Source organism: Motacilla alba, chromosome 1A (genome assembly GCF_015832195.1).
Source record: "Motacilla alba alba isolate MOTALB_02 chromosome 1A, Motacilla_alba_V1.0_pri, whole genome shotgun sequence".
Lineage (NCBI taxonomy): Eukaryota > Metazoa > Chordata > Aves > Passeriformes > Motacillidae > Motacilla > Motacilla alba.
This window is the reverse complement of record NC_052031.1, coordinates 29,242,522-29,262,446: the sequence shown is the minus strand read 5'-3', so window position 1 is coordinate 29,262,446 and position 19,925 is coordinate 29,242,522. Positions and strand designations below refer to the sequence as shown.

Sequence of the window (19,925 nt, the reverse complement as noted above, 5' to 3'; positions counted from 1 at the left end):
TTTCTGCCACTGCTCCAGGGTGGACTTGTCCCCCAGGGAGGCCAAGGGAGTGCACACAGGATCAGCCTTCACTCCTCTAGGACAAAAACAAAAGCCCTCTACAAGGTCCCTCACTGTACATCATACAGAGCAAGGTGTCACCTTCCTGCTATGGCAGAGCACTAAAGGAATATTCCCTTTCTCAGCCTCACAAGGCTTAGGCTTTCTTAGCCTAGCATTTCAAGGCTAGAAAATGTTCTTTTGAGTCTCTTCTCATTTATTCATCTGTGTAGGACTAATTGTACATGTCAAATGCTGCTGTTACCTAGCACCAATTTATGTTCTTGGTTACCATTATGTGTTAGATAGACTTGAGGTATTACAATGGGTCACCTGAAAGAAGCAGAACCCATTGTGCATCTTGACTCTACTTTTCAGAGCATGTGCCACCGAAATTCATTTTACCACAATTCATTTTACAGGTTGATTCCATTTAGATAGGTTCTATCTAACTGTGTCATTTTCAATGTTTCATTATAATTTTTACAACCAGCAGTGCTCTGCATCACAGTCATGCTGATTCTCTTACAGTAAAAATGTCTCTAAAAATAAATTCCTACCCTATGCTTTCCTGGGTGAGCATTGGTAAGTGGTAAAACATTTCTAACCTATACTTAGAGATTTTCTGTAAGAAATCTTTGCATGGAGAATTTTGCATTGGAAAATGTTTGTATCCTAAATTACATTAACTTTTTTGCATGCCTAGATAAGTAACACTTCAGCATGCAAATTCAGAATTCTTGCTCTCAGCTATTTTTAAGTTCATTTGTTCTTAAAACAGTGAATTGTGTTAAAAGTTTTACACACTTTTAAAAAAGGTTAAAATAACTACAGCCAGTAATGAATTTAAGGAAAGATATATTCCTATAGAATTAAAAGAGTATGTTTTCATTTTTTTCAGAAGCAGCAATATATCACAATTCCTCTCAATGTACATATATATATATGTGTGTGTGTGTGTGTGTGTGTGTATTCAGGTACCAATTCACAAACACAGACACACTAAAATATACTGCCCTTTCCTTCTTTCAAAGAATATTACTGCAGAATGGACAAGAATGGATGAAAATGCATTTTGTCTAAATAATACAGAAACTTTCACACTGATTTTGAAGCTTTAACCCTAAATTTATTTGAAGAATGATAACATGGAGAAAGCTTTTGGCACATTAATTATAAAAAAACCTCTTTAATTTAGCAATTTTTTTCTGCCATCTGGTACCACCATAAGTAGTTATCTGTACATTATTCAAAATTATTTTTGAATTCTTGAATTTTAGACTGCTTGTTAACTTTTTTACAGTAAGTATTCAATGTTTTATTGAAAATATCTGCTTCAATTCGCTGTAACTGGTGCTTTGGCTACTTATTTGAATGTGAAGTTCCTCTGGGTGCTGAAACCACAGAATAAGCAGTTCTGGCACAAAAAAAAAAAAAAAAAAAAAAAAAAGGATGGGAATAATTCCTGCCTCAAAACTTTGTACACTGTTACTACACAGCAAATAAAACGATAACCGTAGTAGGGAAATGCTTCAAATGTGTAATGCTGTGAAAAAACACTGAAAACATTCTAAGACATGTCATGAAGACATTCTAAGACACTATTTCTTCTTATCATGCAAAAGAAAGTGGAGGGCTGCAGGTACTAGCAAACAAAAAATTCCTGGATCATCTAGTGTGTATTCTGAGTAAAGAACTCAAGATTTGGCACAAAGACTCATAGAGAGAAAAAAACAGCAATCTGAGGCATCAACTAGAAAAAAACAAATAAAGCAAAAAAGCCTTTAATGTACTGAGTACTTTTGTGGATTAAATTTTCTTTATCTTGAAAATTTCTCCTCCCTCCACAAATTTACTGTCTTTTGTCCTACTGGGGGCCTAGTATGAAGGTTTCTCCACACTATGAGTATTGCTAAGAGAAGACTAAGGATTCAAGTCAAATTCCATAATGAAAATATTGCTAGTTTCATTCTAGATTAATTTAGGTAAGTTTCAGATAAAATAATGCAAGGAGCAGGAATGAGATACAGTATTGCTCTACCACCTTAATTTGTTCCCTTTACAGTCTGGTAACTATTTCCAATCTGTCCATGTCATTCGTGAAGATTAAAACAATTGGATATTTTTAATGTTTTTTCTCTCACTGGAATATACCTGAGGGTTTTCTAGAAACTCAAAAACTGTTCGTTTTGTAAAAGCTTCCCTTTTACAAATAAAATGTTAGAATTCATAAGCCTGGGTGAAAAAAACCCAGAAGACTTTCATACAAAACCCCATATTTTCCAGTTTGGAAAAAGGTAGTCCATTTTTAATTGGCATCAAATATTTATAACTTCTTATGTACAAACACATTTCTTAGTCTGCTGATTTGTAGAGGTATGAACATATTAATGAAGAGGTGTTACCCACAAGTGATATCCTGTTTTAAAAAAAACTGCATTAACCATGCAAGTTAATCACTAAAGCACTGTTTTTTTACATCACACTTAGAGATTCTCTTTAGGAAGACCTAGAAAACAGGCAATTGCTGAAAAGTGCAGGTAAATATTTTTAAAATTGACTACTTATTTTTGTTACAGTTGTGGTTTTAGGATGATTGATGGTTTCACCATCAGATAAAGCAATAGGGAGACATGCATTATTACTTGCCAAATTCAGACATTTATATAAAAATGTCTGTGCAGTAATTTTTCAAGATGACAATAAAATGTGTCATACAAATGCATGTACTTTTGGGAGGGACTGCAATCTTAAATGTTTTTAAAAAGCTCAAGTCATATTTTCTCAGAAAGCAAACCTGGTTTTCTATTTTCTTCCATTATCCCCTGTACTACTAAACAGTGAAAAAACCAGATACTTCAAATTGCCCTCTCTAGCAAGAGGAGGTTAACTATGGCATTATGGCATTAGGGCCATAATCTGGCAAGAATTACCTCAAATGCTCAATTTAATTCACACAAGCAGTCCCCTGCAAACACAAGGCAGTTGATGTAGCTAGGAGTGTCAGAAGGGCAGAGCCCATCATCCTGTGTCACCCGTGGGAGCTGAAAGCACCACGTGGGCCAAATCTGTCTGAATCCCATCAGCTGCTGCTGCCAGGGGGGACCAAACACCTGCAAAATTCCTTCCTGCACTTTCCAATTCTTCCTCTTCCCTGCCATGGCTTTCATGCTCAGCAGCCTGCCCTCCATCAGCCTACGAGGGCTGGGAAGCAGGCTGCCTCCCCATCTGCTGCTGCCACCACCTCGCTGCTGGCAGCATGCTGGGGACAGGGGAGCTCTTCTCCCCAGCCCTGCTCTGATGACAAAAAGAGAATACAGCAGCAGTATATACCTAGAGCAAGCAAATGGCTCACTAGGGCGGCAGCTGGGCTGCAGAATTTTCTATTCCAGGTGCTTGGTATCTTCAGAGTTTTCAGCCAAAACTAAGAAGGATAAAAAGTGTCAAGAAGACTTTTCTTCTTAAAAAACTGATTTTTATGGAAGTTTTCATTATTACATTTCTATTTTTGAAACACTGTTTATCTCAATGTCCTCCTGTAAGCCAAAAGCAAACAATACAGTAATGGACAGCTCCTCAGCTAAAGGAAATTGGCAGTAAGTCTTGCAGAAGATAAACCTCAATTTGAGGTTTTCCTGGCACAAGAAAAACCTCTTAGAAGTGCAGATTGCAGCTTTACAGATTTTCGAGTTCAAGGTGAGATGACCTGAAAACATGATAGCCTAGACAAGAAGAAACTAGGCTTTACTCAGACCATTCCAAAGGTACTATTCCCTCCCTCAGGAGGCGTCTTTGGAGCTTCTACACAGAGATATTACCCACAGACATATGGCCTCAGCTCATGAGCTGCAAATGCAGGGCAACACACTAACTTGTTCCCCAGACTGTTTTCTCTTTGGAACTCAGTCATCTGGGCTAGAGAAAAGTATTTTGCAGTCTTCAGGGGACCCAAACTGTGTGTGTCATGGGCAAAGAAAATGAGAAACAAACACAGCATCAATTATATAGAACCAGAAATGGGAAGAGAGCTGCTGGAGCAGAGCATTTTCACATAATCCTAGTGGGCAATGCCACAGCAGCAAGGTTAGTGTGGTTAAGGGAAAACACTCTCAATGTCTACATGTCAATTCAATGCAGAGGGTATGAAATAAGAAAATTCATAATAGTGCCATCAATTAACTTTTGCAGAAGGTTTAACAAGACCAGGCTGTGATAAATTTACCTAGTCATTTACCCCTAGCACACGAAAGTATATTAATTTGAAAAGAGAAAAGGGGAATCAGTCTATAAAGCCCTAAGACACTCCCACAGTCATATTAGTCTCACCCTGGCAGCACCACAGGACAGCTAGGACACAGCCACAGGATTACTTGTCCTTCTGTCTTGGGTTTGAGCAAGATCCCTCAGGTGCTGGACATGCCTTTGTCTCTCCCATGCTTCTCCCACTGCAGCCTCCAGCACCCTCTGTACTTGCTGCTCATAGCTAACAGGTCTGGCTGTGCTCACAACTTGCAGTTCTTCCCCCTGGCATCTCTTACTTGGAACCAGAGTCATTGATTCTGGGCAATAGAAAGAAAGCTCCTAGAGGAAGGAGGGTTTACAACAGTGCTACACTATAATTCTTACCTAAACATCTACAAGTACCTGAGACTAATTCAGTCAGCCCACATGACAAGTACTTTACTCCCAAGCTGCGTCTTCTGCCTGTATCTTGACAAAGAACTTCTTCCAAAACTGGTATGTGCCACTTGAGATTCTGTGGTTTGGCCTTTGCCTGTAAGCTATCTGAAAGAGTTTACAGGAAAATAATTTGACTTTGATTTTTTTTTTTCTCACTGTTTGGTGTTCTCCACAAATTCCTATTAATTCAGTCATTCAATCTAAGTGATTAACATTGCTCTCACCCTGATTGACCTGTTACGAGAGAGGCAATTATGGCACAGGAGTTTTGGCAGCCTGTGATACCAACAACCAGCAGGTAGTCCTGGGATAGTTCTATGGACAAGAGAGCTCTTTGGTGTCCTGGGATACCACCCTCCCTGGGATCTATGACGATTCTATGCCAACTGTTTTGTGATGTGCAGGACCTCCCTTGCCCTTTCTCTGCGGAGAGTGTGGTTTGGGGAATGAGTTTCTTGGTCATTAAAAGGTTTGGGTTTTCAGAATCATCATCTTGTAATTGCACCTAAATTAAGCATTTTCTATTCTTTGCCATTTCCTGGCTTAGAAGAAGGAAAAGTTTGATGAAGTCTACTTCACAGGAGACAGAAGCAATATGGCAGATTTAGCACATGGAGAGGTACTTTTTGACCAGTAAGTAAGTTTAGCTTTTTCACCAGTAAGCAAATTTTTTTGGGAGTAAGTTTAGATATAAAGGTTGAAACACCATGAACTAGCTTGGAATTTTCAATTACTTTGATTTTCAAGTACTAATCCTGGCTCAAGACACTTTCCAACCACAGTGACTTGGAAAATACAGTTTCTGTTGCTGCTGTGACCTCACTAGACACCTGTGTCATAGGATGACAGCTGCAATAAAAAGGCTAACTTGTAAACCTCTTACAGACTGCATTCTTAGAGCAATATTTTACACCCATAATTTGTATAAGCATAATACAATAAGAAATAAGAAATAAGAAATAAGAAATAAGAAATAAGAAATAAGAAATAAGAAATAAGAAATAAGAAATAAGAAATAAGAAATAAGAAATAAGAAATAAGAAACTTCCTGCCTCTTTTACATAATATAAACCTGTCACAGCTTTTGCTGTTTAGAAGCTACAAATATTCTAAGGGAGTTCCTGTTTTCCATGTACATTTTGAGAAAGAATGATGGCCCCAAAGCATTAGTGTCTGAGAACAGCACAAAAGCCTTACAGATTTAGAACCTTTCCTTCCAGCAGTTCCCAAAAGCTTGAACTTTCTGTAGCTCACAGTATTAACAGTTTAATTTTATTTTAATAATCTTTGCCAAATATTGAGCATGACTACAGTACAAATATGAAGCTACACCAAATATACACAGAGACTACATCAACATAAAGCCCACAAAACATATGGCCAGGTAGACAGAGCTATGAAAGTATAATGGAGGCCTAATGCAGATCCACTGTGAGCCTCACAGCTCTGTAGAATAGTAACCATGGTTAGGAAAACAGACCAAATCTTTGCTGTCCCTAAACCTTGTGCTAAAATTATGCTAATGATGACTAATCCTTGACTCTAATGAGCAATCAAACACACTAAAGCACAGAATCCTGAACAACATGGAGCTTTTAAGCTTTGAGTAAGTACACATTTCCAGGGACACAATAATCTGTATCTTGGGGAAAAAGGAAAAGGAGCAGTAACTAATTTGGATAAGGGTATAAAGTATTTATTAGAAAGCTATTATTGTGGCTTTTAAATATAGAAATGTTCCCTTGTTTCAGGTTGTCAAACAAAATGCCTGTACAGGTATTTGTCAGCTGCAGATTGTAACTGGGTCCAAATCCATTCAATCACTTTAACTAAAATTAATTAAATTTGCATTATTATTCCTAAGGACTTTCTGCAACTAATGTAAAATGTATTGAAATTTTACATTTTTTCTGCAAAATAAATGAGCAGTAAGAGAAGATAAAACTACACCAAAAAATATGTGCTCTCTCCTAGTGCTTAGTAAGAATAACCAAAACCTTTTGACAGCACAGGTAATAAATTCACACCAAACCCTCTCCTAACACATGCAACACTCAAAGAAGACAACCCCAACAATTTGTATCATTGCAACAGTGATGTGACAATTTGCAGCTGAAGAGAAAATGGGTTTGTGTCTGTTATTTCAATGACACTTTACAGTGTTGAATAACGATGCACCAGAACATCCTTTGGACAATTGAAAATCTCTTCATCTAGAAGAGACAGCTGACATTTGTGATATAGGCAGTCACAACTTTGATTTTTGAAAGTCATATAAAAAGTGACATTACAATATCACTGTGTTGTAACATTAAACATCAAAGAATTATTTACTGATGCAGGCTCCCAAAGAATAAAATGGGTTTCCTTTTGGTGATATATTCTCTACTTAAAGCAACGCAGTTGGAAAAACTTCCATGTGAGTAGGTCCAGACCTGGAATATTTCAGTATGCCGAAGGTAAAAAAGTCACATACAAATGACAAAAATACAGGACAATCCCTGGACATTTTCAGACCTTAAATTCCTTTAAAGAAATAAGCAATATATAAAGGACTCTAAATTTGCTTGAGGCACAGAAAAACCCAGAAAAAAAGTTTGATAGCGAGGATCCCTGTATACCTTCAGAGGATTTAGCTTCTTAAACTGTGCCCTTTGCTGCCACCACGTGGCCTTGCCGCAAGACACTTTTTAATACAGAAGAATAAAAGTTTCCTCCTTTCATTTATGTCTCAAATGCAGCCTTTAATAAATAAGCCATGTTGTTCATCTGTTACACAGCTCAAAATCACTGCTTTATTTCAAGAATCTAATGACCTAAGATAATAAATGAACACCCAAGTCACTCACTTTTTAAAAAAGTATTCAATGGTATTTTGATAACAGATACTCAGTTCTGACTACAGATAGTCAGATATTCAGTCACCAGATATTCAGTTCTGACTACAAGAATAGTGACCTTAGTGGATCAGCGCCCTACACTGTAAAGTACCTAAAAGGAAACATCACTGAAAAAAAAATTAGTGACTTTAAATTTAAAAAGACGCATTCCAATCAGTCACAAAATTTTTATTTCAAATAGTCATGCTTTCACCCAGCAGACAGCTGGACAACGTAATTCAAACACCAGCAACTTGTTCATATAATTACAGAATTGTTAACGCTGGAAAAGGCCTCCATGGTCATCAAATCCAACTGTTTACTGAGAACTGGTGTATTTACCTCTAAAACCTCTCTCCAAGAGCCACACCTCTTTTGAACACTTCCAGAGACTATGATTCCACCACTTCCCTGGACAGTCTGCTCCAATGCTCAACAACCCTTTCTGTGAAGTTTTTGAGGTTTTTTTCCTAATATCCAATACACACCCTGGCACAATTTGAGGCCATTCCCTCTCATCCTGCCAGTAGATGCCTGAGAGAAGAGATAGACCCCACCTCACTACAGCTTCCTTCCAGGTCTTTGTAGATGGGGACAGGGTCTCCCCAAAGTTTCCTTTATTCCAGGCTATACAAACTCCAGCACCCTGAGCCACTTCTGTTATGACTCCCTTCACCAGCCTCATTGTCCTTCTCTGGCCATGCTCTGGCACCTCAATGTCTGTCTTGTAGTGAGGGGCCCAGAACCGAACACAATATTCAGCTTGCGCTCTTCCCTGCAAATTCAAGTCCCTCCTGCTACATTTTTAAGGGATATATTTGCACATTTTTAGGTTTGCTGCACTAAGACACATGTGAAGTGTCTTTAAAAATACTTTTTAAAAAAACCACCAAATTTTGGCAACTGTAAAGGTACCCTTTTTAGATATAGTTATATGACAGAGCTTTCAATCACAGGTTTCTTGAGCCCTCAAAAGGGCTTTTGCTGTAGAGTCATCCGTGCTGGCATAATGCAGGATGTATAACTTTCCTACTTGTGTGCCAGAAAGGGATTTTCATTGATGAGACCAAACATCTGACATAAAGAAACTTGTCAGAATCCTTCTGGTGCCAGAATCCAGGGAAAGGTGATCCAGAGACATTGCAAGGAGAAAACAAAAAAAAGGCAGAAAAAAAGAATGTTTTTCACTTAGTCTTGTAGACGGGAAGGCTTTCATAGCCCTTGTATTGAATGATGTGTAATCTGGGATGCCTGTGTTTCCTAGGAGCCCACAGGCTCAAAGGTCAGTTTCTCTCCATAAACACCATAACCTTCATGCAGGCAAACTCTGACCTTCATCCTGGAAACCAGTCTCTCTGGTGACAATCATTTCAGCAAGGCACTGTGGTCAAAGATATAGAGCTGTTCTTTTGCACAGAAGTACAAACCATGAAGCAAATAGCTTTCATAAGTATTACATTTACTCAGGAAAAAAAATGCACTCCTTGAAACACTTCATTAGGGCAACATGGAGCAGTTGGGTTTGATGGCGTTTGTTGTAGAAACACTCTTTCCTAAAGTGCTACACACTGTTCTACCCTAGCTTTGAGAGGCCTGATCCAAGAGCTCCGTTTTACTGATGATTTAAGTTCTGCTGTTTGAGACTGAAACCGTTTGTTCCAGATACTTTCTTGCTGGAATGGAGAGCCAACATGCCTGTAATGAGCCCTCAACCCACTTTGAAAAAAGCCATGCAATTCCATGAGCACATTATGGTGAACCTCCCAGAAGAATCACAACACATCCAGAGGTGGGGCATCAGCTCCAGGAAAGGAGAGGCTTCACCCCCCAGAAAGCAAGAGGGTGCATTGTCTGACACAGCTATTTTAGTGCTTGGCTGTGCCTGTTTCCATTAATGTGGGTGCTGATGGCCACACAATCTCCTCAGAGCAGCTAATGGAAGCTTGTAAAAGAGACAGGAAGCAAGAATGTGGATGGACAAATGAAATCTGATTTCCAGACACGAGTCAGGCTTTCAAGATTCTTAATGCTTTGTCTAAAAGCTAGCTGGTTTTAGTTTATGGAACATTAGAAAGACCAAATATAAATCTTAACATGATACCAATAATAGTATGACTATGTAAATAGGGAAGCCAGAAACCTGCAGTGCTCCCTGACTCCTCATCCTAATTAGCCCACCTGTTATTGAGTATTCGTATTTACCACGTCATTACTGTGATTGTTTCATAAAACAGTCGATGAGTCTGCTGCTTTAGCTTTACCTGCTTGCCTCCAACCAATACATTCAGTCTTCATGTCACAATCTCATGATGATCCCAGCTGGTCTGTGCTTATGCTCATTCAGTGACAGGCAGCCTGCCTCCTACTCACCTTTTGCTTTATGTCACATTGTTTACAGGACTTTGAACACTGCACATTTTTGTTGACATGCTCAAGATCTGTAACACACCACACCACAGCCCATTACTCATCATCCGTCTGTTGGTATGGCTCTGATATTCTACTACGAACAAGGAATTTAATTACTTGCATTGTTCTTCAACTCCCAAGTTCTTTGGATTTCTTATTCCTTGCTGGGAAGTCTTTAGATGCTATCTAGCTTTTCATAAACAACATTGCTGTGGGTTTTTTGTCCAATGAACTCATTTTTTACATATCAGATATGTACAAATATAGATTTTCTCAGGAAAATCGACACATGAAAGTGTTGACATAATAGGAGAAAGCAGGTCTTAAGACAGAAAATTAATACAAAGAGGTCCATTTGAAATAAATCCATATATAATAGATGGCTGTTCATCTCTCAGCCAAACACAACTTTGCTCTGTCAGAGCCCCTTATGGGGAAGAAAATTAGGAATAGTCAAAGCAAATTGGATCAGCAAATATTATTGTACATACCCAAAACAGAACTATACTACCCATTTAATATCCATGAGATTCCTCAAATTTAGATGTTTTAATTACTTTTAACTCTTAACTTCCTCCCCAGGCACAATGGTAATGGTTAATCTTGTAAACTACTACTCAGCCCTAACTTCAGATCAAATTTGTTTAGCTACAATTAATTTATTTTTTTTTAAAAAGACATAATATTCATTAGTACTATGATTTAACAGTTGCTAACATTAGTCTAGGACTCTGTTTTTTATAACTAATACTTTAATCCTCTGAACTAATTAATCAATTAAATTACTATTCTACCTAAATTCAGAAAGCTGAGGAATGAAAAAGTTTACAGTGAAGTGTATTCTAGAGCAAAAGAGATAAAAATGAACTCTGGAACCTACCTCATATTCCCCGCCATAATGAGGAACAGGTTATAAATGTGAGAAAATATGAAGAGGAAGAGGATGGTACTGAAGAACATCGTCATCCAAGACCCATGGTCCTCTCGAAACATTTTCAGACGGAGCAACTGACCTATGGTACAAAAATTACGAGAAGGAGTATTTTAATCAGTCAGTAAATACATGTTTACATGGTAATAAAACCAAAATGAACTACTAAACTGTATTTCTTCCTATAGCAAATTATTCCACTGTGCGTGAGGAGAAGGCACTTAGCATCATGCAGATGAACTACCCTTCTGTAGTTCAGCATGAACAGACATTGCTACAAAATTACAAATTACTTGCAATCCAAAGGGGGGAAAAATTGCAACAATAACTCATTGATATCAGTATTTTTAAGAGATGATAGGAAAGACCACAGGCCATAACAATGCATTTTAAGTGCTAAAAAAGGTTACTGATTCATACATAATTTCCCTTTTTCATGTCTAAGACAATGTGAAATATTTGAGGTATGCCCACTGAAAAATATTATTTGCTTTCCTAATTTAACTTGGTAATCAATTTTTACTCTGTGTAGAATCGTGTACTGTATGTTTTTCTTAGACCTAAACACTTTAATCATATGATATGGTATTATACTTTATTCTGCAAAGAATATCTTTTATCAAAGAATACTGGTGTGTCTTGCCACTGGAAAACAAGTTCTGCTTACTCTTGCCACTGGTGTTAGGTGAAACTTTTATGATATTTTTGCTGCAAGCATATTTTTCCTGGGCTAGCTTTTCTTCTCTGCCATCTCTTACCTTTAATTGCTTAGACTATTGAAAACCTCACCAGCACAGATGGGAATTTGCTTTTGCAAGGCTGAGAGTGCCACAGCAGAAGCCAAGAGGGGGTAAAGGAAGGCAAGGGATAATTCAAGCAGCAAGGGGAAGGACAGCATCCACCAAGGAGACAGAGCAGTCTCCTTGCTGAAGATGTGAAACGGGGAGAACAGAAGTCATATGAGGAGCTGGACAGGAAATGTCTAGAGAAGTGAAATAGCAGACTGAGATGTGAAATGGTCTGGGATGGAGAAAATTTCTCTCGGCTGGCTGTTGAACTACCAAGTCCACATTTAGCATTGATTAGGCTGAAAACAGCGGGAAGCTATAAAGTGGGAGAAAATAAAAAAAAATTTGAAATGCTCATCCAGGTAGACAGGAAGATTCCAGGACTGGTATTTGCTGCTGAAGATGGAGATGCAGGTTTAGGGGAGGAAGACTTGAAGACCTGGAGCAGACAAGGGCTATGGGCTGAAGAGGTAGGATGTGAGCTCTGGATTAAGCAGCTGGAGGATGAGAGTTCTTTGAAAAAGCTGAGACTTTGGAATGATGTGGGAACCATGAGGCAGGAGAAGTGACAGGTAGGTATAGGGGGGCTGAATGAAGCGCTACAATGGGACAAGAGCAACACAGGTCCACAGACCAGCAACAAGGTTTCTGTGAAGAAAGATGAAGAAAGAGCAAACACACATATACATGCCCCAAGCCCATGTACTCTTCTACATTTTCACTGCTGGAAACCATGACAGCTCCAGGCCTGGCTAGACTGAGGATGTCCCATAAGTCTGTCCTTCCCTAAAGAGCAAGCAGAGGCTGCTATGGCAATGGCATATTATCCTGACTTACTGAGAGGAGGGGCTTAATGATAAAAGATATTTCCCTTGCAGTTTGATACCTGCTCTCTGAACAGCTGCCATTGCATATGGAATGCTACCAACACCTTGGATAATAAGCAGTACTTGCAAAATAAGAGTTGTGATTTCAGGAGGTCCAGATTAATGGAGAGAAAGAACACAGCCTGGAATCTAGACTTCTGTAAAACAGATAACTCCAACTTTTCTAAAACAGGTAAGAGAAAGATTTAATAAATATTCATTGCACCTGTACTCTCCAAAGCAATGTTGTTTTTTTTCAATTTAGTTAATACACACTGTTAATACTTACTAATATGTATAAATATCATAGTCTTAAAATAATATTTTCATAAATACTGTCTTCAGTAAGCAAATTCTTCCACTTTAAGTTTCCTTCTACTGTAGCTTGTGTTTGCCCTATATGACTTCATTACCTCTCAAGCAGGGTTTATCAACATAATTTTTTAATGAAAGAAATAGTACTTTAATCACAGCACTGATATGTATAAATGAAAGGAATTGAATATTAGCACAATCTTCTTACCTAGCTGCATACAAATGTTGCACATGTTACTTATTGTTCCCACCACACCAGTATGTATAACATGCTAAATGCACTTAAACTAAAATAAGTTAAATGATCCACATAATGCTCGCATTGCTTTATATGTCCTTTCACATCAATTCAGCTGAAATAAAAATGGGTGATCAGATGGTTGCCTAATAGCTAAGTTGTTAAAGTAAAAATTGCAAATAATGCTTATTATTTTTATAACAAAAACTAGGAGTCTGTATAATGCTTTGTTTTTATAAAATGAGCAAAAAGGTTACACTTTGAAAACACACACAACAGAAATATTATGAGGTGTGAATGGTGAGAAATTTGGAAAGCCTATCTAGTAACTGGAATAGATTTGTACTAGATTAAAATACAACTCAAAACAGGTCAACAAAATTCTCAGAGCAATTCCAGAAAAATAAAACACTTCATGTAAAATTAGGGCTTTTACTATAAAGAATAGCAAATAAAAAGTAGCAAGGGGAAAAGAGAGTAGATAAGGAATAATATTTCACAAAATAAGCTTTTTGACTCATCTTGACTTTCTTTTTTTGTTTTTGGTTGGTTTTTTTTTTACTTCAGGGAAAATCAGTTGCTTATTATGGACTTGTTAAAAATGTAAAATAAACTCTGACAGGTATGACAAAGAAGGACATGGTTATTAGGACATATTTATACATAAAACATTATATACTTAAAAAAACCCAAATAAATGTGTTAAGCCTAAGAGACCTTTGCAAATGCAAGTTAAATGCCACATGAATGACTCCCAGTGATAAACTGTGAATTAACTATACACAAAAATCAAGATTGCCCTATCACAATGTTTCCTAGGTGCACCAGAAGTTTCCTCAAAATGTAATTTCTTACTGGAAACAGGTCTTTTTATCTGCTCCAAGGCTTTGGAGAGCACATCAGCAGTACTAGGAGAACACAGGCTAGCAGAGATGTCAGGGTTTAAGGTCCTGCAACAAACCAGGCAGTAACCAACCAGAATTTTTTTTCCAGACCAAGAGAAAAGACAACTCAATAGGAAGATACAAAAAAATTGAGTCAAACAGGTCACCTTTTAAAAACCTATCCCAGTATCTAGATCCACAGCCCATAAGACAGTTACACTCATTAAACTGCAGAAGCAGAAACAAGAGAAACAGCAAGTTCTTACCCATGCATTTAGCATGCTTTCTTGTCTTAATAATGAGTAATGGAAACCATAAACTTCAACCATTTCCTGGGCATATTTGTAATATTCTAATACCAAAGCCTTCATTGAATCAGATGTATTCCTTCAATTCTGGGTGCACCATCAAGGGATTGCTCTTTCTGCCCACTTAGTGCTCCAGGTCATCTTCATCTATGACTGAAACTGTTCAACTGAAAAATTACCCTCAATGAATGGGAAGTATTTTTTTAACTTTGAAAACCAATTATACTTTCATCAAAGTTTGGCAAGTCTGATTTTAATCAGTACTAACAAGACTATAATGCCATGGTGCTATTGCTCATTCTGCCCCAATACAATACAATATGCATATTTTTGTGTATTGGCTGGCTTTGCTTTAGAATACATGGACTTAGCAGTGAATGCTGTAATGTTCAGAAAAATAAAGTTTTCTAAAAATATAGATGCAAAAATTTGTGTTCAAACTGTGAACACAATCTAGCCATATCCTGTAGCTGGAATTATTTTGTTGGTGCCAAGACAGTAGACAGAAAACTTGCTATTGTCTGATATTAAAAAATGTCACTTCTGAAAATTATTACAGTACATATCTTCTGGACATCAGGGTAGCTCCAATGGCTTCAGCATAGAGCAGGGCATGCTGCCTGTCTTCCTGCATGCAGTCAGACTGCATCTGTGATTGTATAAGGCTTTAAATTCTTCTGATGGAAGACCAGGATATCCTGGAATAGCACAAAATGGTGGGTAAAACCCCTTGTATTTGACAATAGGCAACAGGCAATAACCTCTTGCTTATTAAGTTATCTCAGGAAAGGTCCTTTTTATCTCTGCACCTGTTTCCCTGCGTCCACCCTCTAAGTCACTCACTTCAGTTGCAAAGCACAGCTTCAAAAACCAAGTCTTATTTAAGATCTCTAAGCTCTACTACAATACAAAGAGTTAACAGGAGACAGCAAAAATATTTTAGAAAATTCAATCAGGAATTCCCAAGTTAGACATGTGGGAAATGCCTACACAAATAGTTATCTTTTCTAATGACTCTCTGAGCTCCAAATGCACCTTACACAGCTGGGCAGCTCCATCCCCTTCAGCTACAAAACCAACTTCATACAGCTGAGCCCTGAGTGCAGCCCAGCAAACTGAAGGTGACGAAGGAGACAGGGAGTTTTGTCTCCTTCAAGTCTGTGACTGCCTAACACAGTTACAAGGCTGCACATCCAGACTCTATCCAGCCAGCTTGGAGCAGAGCAGAGCAGGTGGCACAGCTGTTTGCCTCCCTCCATTCACACCTACCTATAGCCCTTGGCCAGAAGCTCAACAAGATTGGGAACCTGGCATTACAATTCCCTGGTGCAGCTATGGCCATACTGTTTGTAGCCAGTTTAGGACTTATTTATACTGCCATTTGCAAGTACTGAAAAGGAAGGCAGAGAGGTAGGAAATGTCATTTAATTCCAAGAACATACAAATCCTCTAGCCAAGAGGATTTTAGGAAAACATAAATTTCTATACCTATTCAAACTACTGACTTTTTTTTTTAATTGAACATATCATGAGAAAACGTTACTTAACTATCTTTCACGTTTTAAAGAATTTACAGGGATATCTTATAAATGTCAGAAGAAAACAATTACACAGTCTGTGTAATTTTTTATATTCACAAAGGCTAAGGAGCAGGGAAAGTATAGCTACCTTAGGTTAAAGTCCAGTGCTTCAATACTTTAAAAAATACATTTATAGAACAAACACTCCCCACCTGTGAAATACACAGTGAGTAGAACAGATGGTTTTCTATCTACGTGATTTCCTGGAAAGTCGTTTAACTGCCTTTGTTGCTGAGCTTCTAGAGAAACCATTTTCCCTCCTAATTTTGTTGAGTACAGTCTAAACCAGCTTTTTGTCAGGTAACTGAGTGGACTATAAATTTGCAAAGCACAATAATGCAGTCTTTATTTAGCAGGTCTTCACTGCACTTCTGCTTGTTATGGTTTGACCCATGTATGTGAACATACCTTTGGAAAAGTCTTACTGTATTAAGCTTGACATGGAAGCAAAGCATTACGTTAGGAAAAAAACTCCCTATTGCCAACTCAATGGTTGAAGTTGTTTCAAAATTTTCAATGAATCAGTATCATTCTGAAAAGGTCCTTTCTTCCACTCGAAGTATGGCCTGCACTGATGAAAATTTTATTCTTGCATCCTAGCAAGCACTGTAGTGGACTCTGATTTACAAACTGCAGTTTGGATAATCCTCATACAAAGCTTCTACTTGGACAGACCTCACAGTTTGGCATCATTTCGAAATTTTCTAGAAACATAACAAACTGCAATTGATGACAGCTCATTCTGACAGAATATTCCAGCCTTTGGTTTTATTAAGAGAAAAAAATCATTAGATTTAAGCATAAGACTTAATAAGCAGTAAAAGCTTACTTTGAAAAATACACTGCAGATCTATATTTCACATATTTCATAATGGGAATCGATACAAAGTAGGCCATAAAGTTAGATGAAAAGAATATTCTCTAACCCTACCAAAGCACAATCTTTTAATCCTGGGACAAATATTTACAGAAGAAAATCAAAGAAAAAGATAAAGAAAAGCACTTTGTCTAGCACTTTAGATTGAAAAGTTTCTGTGGCCTTCACTAAAAGCAGAATTTCATCCTCATTTGTTTTGATGCTGTTTTCAGTCACAGCTCAGTGCACAGTTGCCCACATGAAATTTGCCCCTAGGCCCCATATGGATGCTCAAGGCAATCAAAGCAATGATGGAATGAGCATGGGCAATTAATGTCCTTCTGTCAGCTCCTCTGCTTTTTCCAAAGATAGATTAGTGGCCAAGGGACACTGCCCTCACTTGACAGTGCACACTTTTTTTCTCACATCTATTGTACACTACAGTAAATAGCAGAGAGGAAAGTACCTGAAGCTTCCTATATAAGTTCACGAAGATCTGCTTGTGTGGGTGTTTTAGAGTAAGCTGTGTTACCTACTTGGAGTTTACATTTCTTTCAGATATAAGGAGTTTACACATTATACTGTGTTCTGAATTCTTTTGCCACTTCAAACACACTGAATTTAACTTCTAATTTTTGAATTTTAAATGCAATGTATCCAACTCTATTTTTATTTTAAAGGCTGCTGGTCTCTCTTTTCCCTTCAGGTGTACTCCGTGGACAGATGATGAATGGTACATGCCTTATTTTCATTTGCAACAGAAATCCTAAGCTGGAGTGGTACTGTTATTTGCTAGTTCTGGTTTGCCTTTTCACTTTATTAACAGGATTTCTGGGCAATATACTTGCACTACGACACTATGTTTACTGCATGAAGACATGGACTACCAATACCATATTTCTCTTTAATTTGGCTCTGTGTGACTTTACTTGGACTCTCATGGCACCTTTTTCAGTATATTATAACATCCAGAAGTTCGCTGTCTATTTCAGTCAAGCGTTTCATCAGATCATAAGACTATTTTTTAGTATTAATATCTATGGAAGTGTGTATTTCCTGACACTCATCAGTTTTGACAGATACATAGGTGCCGTTCATCCCATCAGCTCATTAACATGGTGGGACAAAGAAAAGGCAGTGTTTTGCACCATTGGTGTATGGATCTTCATAGTGATTGCATCGGGGCCTGAGATTTACTACACAGTTGCAGCTAGAAAAGAGCACAGCATCACAAATCACCTGGACAGCACTGAAGAACCTTTAAAATTTGCCGTGCCATTCACACTCTCCAAAATTTGTCTGAGATTCCTAATTCCAGCCACAGTCATCTTTACATGCTATATGTTGACACTCAAAGCTTTACTGCAATTCAGTAAACGTCAGCAAAGAAGGAACAGACTCGTTAGGCCTCTGTTACTGATTTCAGCTGCTATGATTGTGTTTGCTGTTTCTTTCATACCTTACCATGTCATGATGATGGTGATACTAATCTACAGAATTAATTGTCAACCACCCTGTGGGAACATGGGCACATTAAGTGCCATTTTCAAAGTCACAGAGATCATCTGCAGCATCAACAGTTGCCTTGACCCAATCATTTTTACAATAGCAAATAAGACGTTCTATCAAAGAATTAAAAGTATAAAATGTCACCCCAAATGCCATTACTGCTGTTGTCTGACAGGAAGGGTAAGGGACATCACTCTGTCCCTGAGAACAATGACTTAAACACCAGTGCACAAAGACTTGCATCTCCAGCTGCTCCTCTGGCTTTGTGTCATGAGACCCATCTCATATTTGGTCTCCCATATTGTACAGGTACCTATCAAATAAGCAAGAATACACAGAAATGCAGAGTAAACAAGAAATACTAGCAGCTCCTAGCTTTACAGAATTGGCATTTTAAATATTGTTGTCATACCCTAATTTATTGTGAAATAATACTTCTATCTGTATGCACATGCAATATGGAATAAAAAATAATGAAAAGTTCTAAGTAGCTCCTTTAATTCTGGGAGAGAAAAAAACAGCAAGATTAAGAGCAGACAGTGTTGAGGAGCCTCCTTATAGTTTCTGTTAATTATTTCTTCATCAGTTCGTAAGTGCTGCCGTGGTTGTGATTGTGCAATTAATAACTGTCAGAATGCTTACAGCTGAACTGCTTGAGCATTTGCAGAGAGGCTTTCTACAAGTACTTCATTTTAATGCTGCTTGCTCTAGAGTTCCACTGGCAGTGGAACCTCATTAACCCAGGAAAGTGCAGCACATTTCCAAAAACAAACAAACAAAAAATAAATAGTAAGATAATGTCCCTGAGGATAGTCAGAAGCACAGTGAATCTGCTCATGAAACAAACAAGCATGGATTGGAGAGCAGTGCTAAGTCTTCTCCCAGGCAGCAGGGGTTCCCTCCAAACCCAGGCAACTGCAGTTGTTTGTTATTAGTGCTCTGCTTCAGGGGAGCCTGTGCTCTGCCACGAACTCTGAACTCCTCAACAGGGAGAAGTCTGCACTGGAAAAGCTCTGAAATGCAAGAAAGGTAAGAGATGCCACTACACAGAATGCTTCTTGTCCTGTTCCTTTGGGGTCTTAGCTCACAGTTTCAGGACAGTCAAGATAATTAGACTACAATACATTTTAGTCACTCAACCAACACAACAGTCATCAAAACATCCACCTTCAAGAGTCATTAAATGTGTGTTCTTTCATCACACTGTATGGGCAAAATAATCATGTTCCAATAATCAGCCACCTGCTGACTTGTTTTTGTGCCAAGTTCCACACATTACCTTTTTAATTATGAAAGCCCATGTATCAGTGAGCAAATTAACTTTACTTTCAAAGTTACTGATGACGAAATAGATTTTGATATACTTTGTACAGTCTTAATTCTTTAATTTCCACAGTTTTAATATCATTTTCTCCTTGTATGTATTAGAAAATTATTCTATTCCACGTGGGTATTCAATCTCTCTTGTTCTGTTTCAATTGTATTGACTAAATATATACATATAAAATCTAGAATTTTTTTAATAGTCTGTAACTCTGACAAGAAAAGAATCTGGTTCTGATAATCTGAACCACTTTACAAGGGTTGGGATGTACTATTACACTCACAAAATCCCACAGAAAAATTGCATGCCTTTGTGTACT

At 37.9% G+C, this 19,925-nt stretch overlaps 2 protein-coding genes across 8 annotated transcripts in view; one reads left to right on the top strand and one right to left on the bottom strand.

Annotated features, from left to right (window-relative positions):
• The window catches only part of TMEM117 (transmembrane protein 117), a 178,029-nt gene that overhangs the window by 140,489 nt on the left and 17,615 nt on the right, over window positions 1–19,925 (bottom strand). For all 7 annotated transcript variants that reach the window (XM_038155838.1, XM_038155844.1, XM_038155837.1 and 4 more), the window contains one exon: window positions 10,888–11,020. In XM_038155838.1, the coding sequence (XP_038011766.1) occupies window positions 10,888–11,020 (133 nt within the window). The remainder of the gene's footprint in view (window positions 1–10,887; window positions 11,021–19,925) is intronic.
• On the top strand, window positions 11,034–19,921 carry LOC119708882 (P2Y purinoceptor 1-like). Its single transcript, XM_038155845.1, has 2 exons — window positions 11,034–12,785; window positions 17,480–19,921. The coding sequence occupies exons 1-2, from the start codon at window positions 12,716–12,718 to the stop codon at window positions 18,499–18,501; spliced, it is 1,092 nt and encodes a 363-aa protein (XP_038011773.1). The 5' UTR covers window positions 11,034–12,715; the 3' UTR covers window positions 18,502–19,921.

What these genes read in the sequence shown, in the direction of transcription:
- LOC119708882 (XM_038155845.1), top strand. Translation starts at nt 12,716, where the DNA reads ATGGAGAGAAAGAACACAGCCTGGAATCTAGACTTCTGTAAAACAGAT. An exon ending in CTCCAACTTTTCTAAAACAG is followed by an intron (nt 12,786 to 17,479) that starts GTAAGAGAAAGA and finishes TTTTCCCTTCAG; the next exon opens with GTGTACTCCGTGGACAGATG.